General features: G+C 41.5%; 1 protein-coding gene across 1 annotated transcript; it reads right to left on the bottom strand.

The window, feature by feature from the left end:
- Window positions 1-2,118: 2,118 nt before the first annotated feature.
- Window positions 2,119-3,313, bottom strand: LOC122547532 (ferritin, heavy subunit-like). Its single transcript, XM_043686144.1, has 3 exons — window positions 3,189-3,313; window positions 2,394-2,540; window positions 2,119-2,256 (listed from the first exon to the last, which is right to left on the bottom strand). Exons 1-3 carry the CDS (start codon window positions 3,288-3,290, stop codon window positions 2,119-2,121), a joined length of 387 nt encoding a protein of 128 aa, XP_043542079.1. The 5' UTR covers window positions 3,291-3,313.
- Between the last annotated feature and the right edge of the window lie 891 nt (window positions 3,314-4,204).

Here is a 4,204-nt window from a genome sequence, read left to right as displayed (position 1 = left end):
CTGTTAGCTGTGTTGGGGGAAAGCAATCCCTACTCAAAGGTTTTGGTAAAAACCAAGATATTGCTATTTGTGCAGTTTGATGTAAATGTAACATTTGAAAGTTTCCACTTGTGGAAACTTTCTCCCATGACATTCAAGCTTGAATGCTGCTTTTCTTTCCTCTAAACATAAAGCACGTGGCTTTTGCTTTATCAGTAAATACTGAATGGTTTACTTAAAGCTTAACATTTGTTGTTTGTAACTGAAAGTTTCAACTTTTAAAACCTTTGAGAGCATGGCCCCTTGGGTGGGGGCACATCACGGTTGTGCATGTGTGAATACACCAATGATTCAGGTAAACCTGATCAAGCGCTTAAACCAAAAGGCAGCGACAATTTGGGTGCTATCCCAATCACTAATCATCATTACAGCAGCTAATAAGCACATGATCTGGAAACTGCGGCTCTTCACTGCTTTCCTCAGTTGGGAAAAAAAAAAGGGAGAAAAGTAAATAATTCAGGAGGAGAATTTATTGGCTCTAGGAGTATCTGTGGGGGGAAAGTTAGCGTACGTTCTGTCTAAAATGCTGCAGCTCTTTATAGCTCCTCCCCCAAGGTGCTACAAACCTGTTGCATTTCATTTGCATGAAGATCAGATTTCCAGAATTTCACTTGCCCAGAAAGCAGTAGAATATTTGGATTAATGACCTGTCTATGGGCATTCCACTCCTAATTCCACGTGCAACAATTTTAGACATTGTACCCAAATAACAGAATTATTGTATCTGTAGGCAGGAGATGCTGAAAGATTCGAGGCACTGTTCCTTGAACAATTCTTAACCATGAATATTTGGGGAATTGATATTGATGCAAGAAAAATATTCAGGGCCAAGGGCAACAGTCCAGGTTTTGATCTCAGATCCAATCCAGTCAGCATTAGCCCAAATGTTTTTTGGGAATTTAAAAAAAACTCAATACTAGTTAACAGCCCAATAGGTTGATTTGAAAGCACTAGCTTTCTGAGTGCTGCTCCTTCATCAGGTGGTTGTGGAGATTTGAGGGTTGGAGCAGGGAGTGATCTGGCTGCCCACCATTCAGGTGGAAATTTTAGTCCAAAGAAAAAAATGCACTGAACAATTTACATGAGTGACATAACATTCTATGATTGCAACATAGAAAAATGTCAAAGAGGGAGTTGGGTATTTAAAAAAATTTTGCAGCAAGCTCATGATAAAACTGAAGTAGCCCAGTGTACTTGTCTTGTGTTTAAGAACAGGCACCCATTTAACACCATTGTGTCTATTGAGCAGTTTATTTACTGTTGAGCTGTCATTAACATCAAGACAAATCTGTCATTACAGGACAATTTCAACTACACAAGCCAAATACTAAACAGTTCAGTCACTCCCCCAGGGTGAGCCTGTCAAACAGGTACTCTCCCAGGCCATTCTCAGGGGCTCCCAGTCTCTTCAGGTTGGTGATGTGATCTCCCAACTAGAGAGGTCAGTCCCCTAACATAGCCCTGAAATATCAATTAGCAGTAGGCTTCAAGAATTACATGACTTATTCACAATATCCAAAGAGAGCATTTATATTCAATGCCACTACTGGGGGTGGGGTCTTGCAATTTGCCCAGTGATACAGCAAGTCACTGCTAAGCAATGGAATAGCACCTGCCCAAAAGAGAAAAAAAAAAAGTGTTCAATTGAACAAGGTCAGGAAGTTTAGAATAATTTGAGTTGAAATTAGAAATCTTGCAATTTAATTGGACTGCACATGCAACTTCCAACTGTTTTTGAAAAGGGGTCTTAAAGACCAATCCTGAAGGTTTGGCTTTAGTTTTGAATGGCTAGTTAACATGTAGAAAAGACACTAGCACAACCTGTAAGGAACAAGTGCTCTTTTGTCAATGCTTCAGAGCATGACAAAACACCACATTTGTCCACATTGGTCATAGAATCTGTTGCATTGGCCTGTCAGAGCCAACCATATCAGGAGTTAGGGAGGGGATCTGTGCAGACTCTACCAGAGGTCTTTTACAATAGCAAATTTAAAAAACAAGTCAACAATCTTAGCATAAGGAACTCACATGAGGGTTTGTTATTCCATTTATTAAGCTAGAACCAAAGGGTTAAAAATACTAAGAACTCACATGAGGGTCCGTGTGGCCAGAGGAGAGTTTGTGCAGATCCAGCAGACTCTGGTTCACATCCTTCTCCATCTGCAGAGCTCTCTGCATTGCCTCCAGACCATTGCCCCACTCATCCTGCTCTGGCTTCTGGGAGGGGGGAAAATAGATGCTTCAATGAACTAGCATGTCATAGTAGTTACAATATTGAGCTAACGATCATTTGTTTCAAACATTTAGTGCCACAAGTCTCATTGAAGCTAGTTAGAAGTAAAATTAAATCCAACCTTGACATCCTGCAGGAGGACTCTGCCGCCACGTTTATTCTGGAATTCCATCAGTTTCTCAGCATGTTCCCGTTCCTCATGGGCCTGCTCCTTGAAGAACTCAACAAAGTGACGCAGGGCAACATCATCCCAGTCAAAGTAAGAGGACTGCAAGTGGAAGAAGAGACAAGGAGAGAGTCAGAACAGAAATTTCCATGGTCCATTCTTTTCCCAAGCCTGCTCAAATGCTGGTCCGTTGAAAGCATAAGGAGAAAGAAAAAGAAAGAGAAAGAAAAAAGCCACTTAACATTTGAAAACAAAAATCAGCATTATTGGCAGACTTCAGGGTAACAATTCTGTTTAAGATTAAGACAGTGAAAGGCTTTCCACTAGCTGCTCGAGTTTAACAAGTCACCCAGTTAAATTAAGAACTAGGGATACTAGAAACCAATATTAAAATTAGTATGTCTAGCAGCATTTCAGATAAAAGTTATATTCATTTGAAAGATATTTGATTTTCTAATCCAAAGGATTGATTGGATAGAGCTAAGTGTTAACAATACTCATGACTATTTACAACATCACATTTGCCTTAATTAGAAAGCTCCATAGGAGGAGTATTATTTTTAGATTTGAACTAGTCAGGAAAGGGGGCAGCTATTTTCAAGTAACAATAAACTTATTTTTAAAATATTCACCATACCACATTTAGGGAAAGCTACTGAAATGCATTTAATGAGCTGACTCATATTGAAGTGTTCTAACTACTCAATTGAATTTAAGGCTGACTTCATTCTATCAGTAGCCAAGCCTCACCATGGAGAGGTAAACATAGGAGGAATAGAGCTCCAGGTTGATCTGCTTGTTAACAGCATCCTCACAGTCCTTGTGGTAGTTCTGACACACTTGGGAGGCCATCTTCACTACTCCTGCTCACTATCACCTAGACAACTCTAGAATTAAGCCTCTCTCCCACAAGCCCTTGTATTTATCCTCCTGGGACATCTTGCACTCAATCAGAGAGATGTATCATCAACATTGATTGGCTATCAGGGATCATCACTGGGAATTGCTCATCAATCCATGCACAAATGAACAAAGGAGAGGGGATTGTGTGGTTGGGGCTGAAACCCAGATCCAATCAGAGATTTGGATTGCAGAGAAGCTTGGGAAATTAGGCCTGATGATGTCATTGAGGTTTTCATAATCTGTAAAGATCTCTCTGTTTAATACCGTGGAACTCCGAGAACTGGAAGGGGCATGGGGTGGACCGAGAACCGGAAGGTGGGTAGGGGCGGGCTGCCTTAGAGTGGTCGGAAGGTGGGAGGGGCGGGGGCTTGCTGGGTCTGTATTGTCTGCACTTTTGTATGTAACGGTATTGTCTAATGTACAAATGTCATTGTCACTGTCTTGTCATATGTCGAACTGGGATTTGAGGTTTGTCCTCCCTGTAAATTGGTTGAACGGTAGGGTTCGGGGCCTAGCTTTGCTGCTCCTCTCCCTTGTAAAATTGCTGTCTTTTGTGTACAGCTGTCAATGTTTTTTTGTAAACTGTTTTGTAATTTGTTTAATAAAACAAAAAAAAAATACCGTGGAACTCGACTACCTGCCCCTCTTCCGCGGATACGTTAGAGCCCGGGTGTCCTTGGAGAAGGAGCACGCGGTGTCGACCAACACCCTGGAGTTGTTCAGGGAGAGGTGGGTGCCACAGGGAGTGGAGTGCATCATTTCTCCCTCCAATTCTATTTTGATTTAATCCCTGCCCTCCCCTTCACTGTTTGATCACACAGCATTGCCCTTTGATGTGAAGGGCAGTGTTTGTCACTGGCCAC

Source organism: Chiloscyllium plagiosum, unplaced genomic scaffold (genome assembly GCF_004010195.1).
Source record: "Chiloscyllium plagiosum isolate BGI_BamShark_2017 unplaced genomic scaffold, ASM401019v2 scaf_14488, whole genome shotgun sequence".
In the NCBI taxonomy this organism is placed as follows: domain Eukaryota; kingdom Metazoa; phylum Chordata; class Chondrichthyes; order Orectolobiformes; family Hemiscylliidae; genus Chiloscyllium; species Chiloscyllium plagiosum.
The sequence above is the reverse complement of the archived record's forward strand: the minus strand, read 5'-3'. Positions and strand labels throughout refer to the sequence as shown.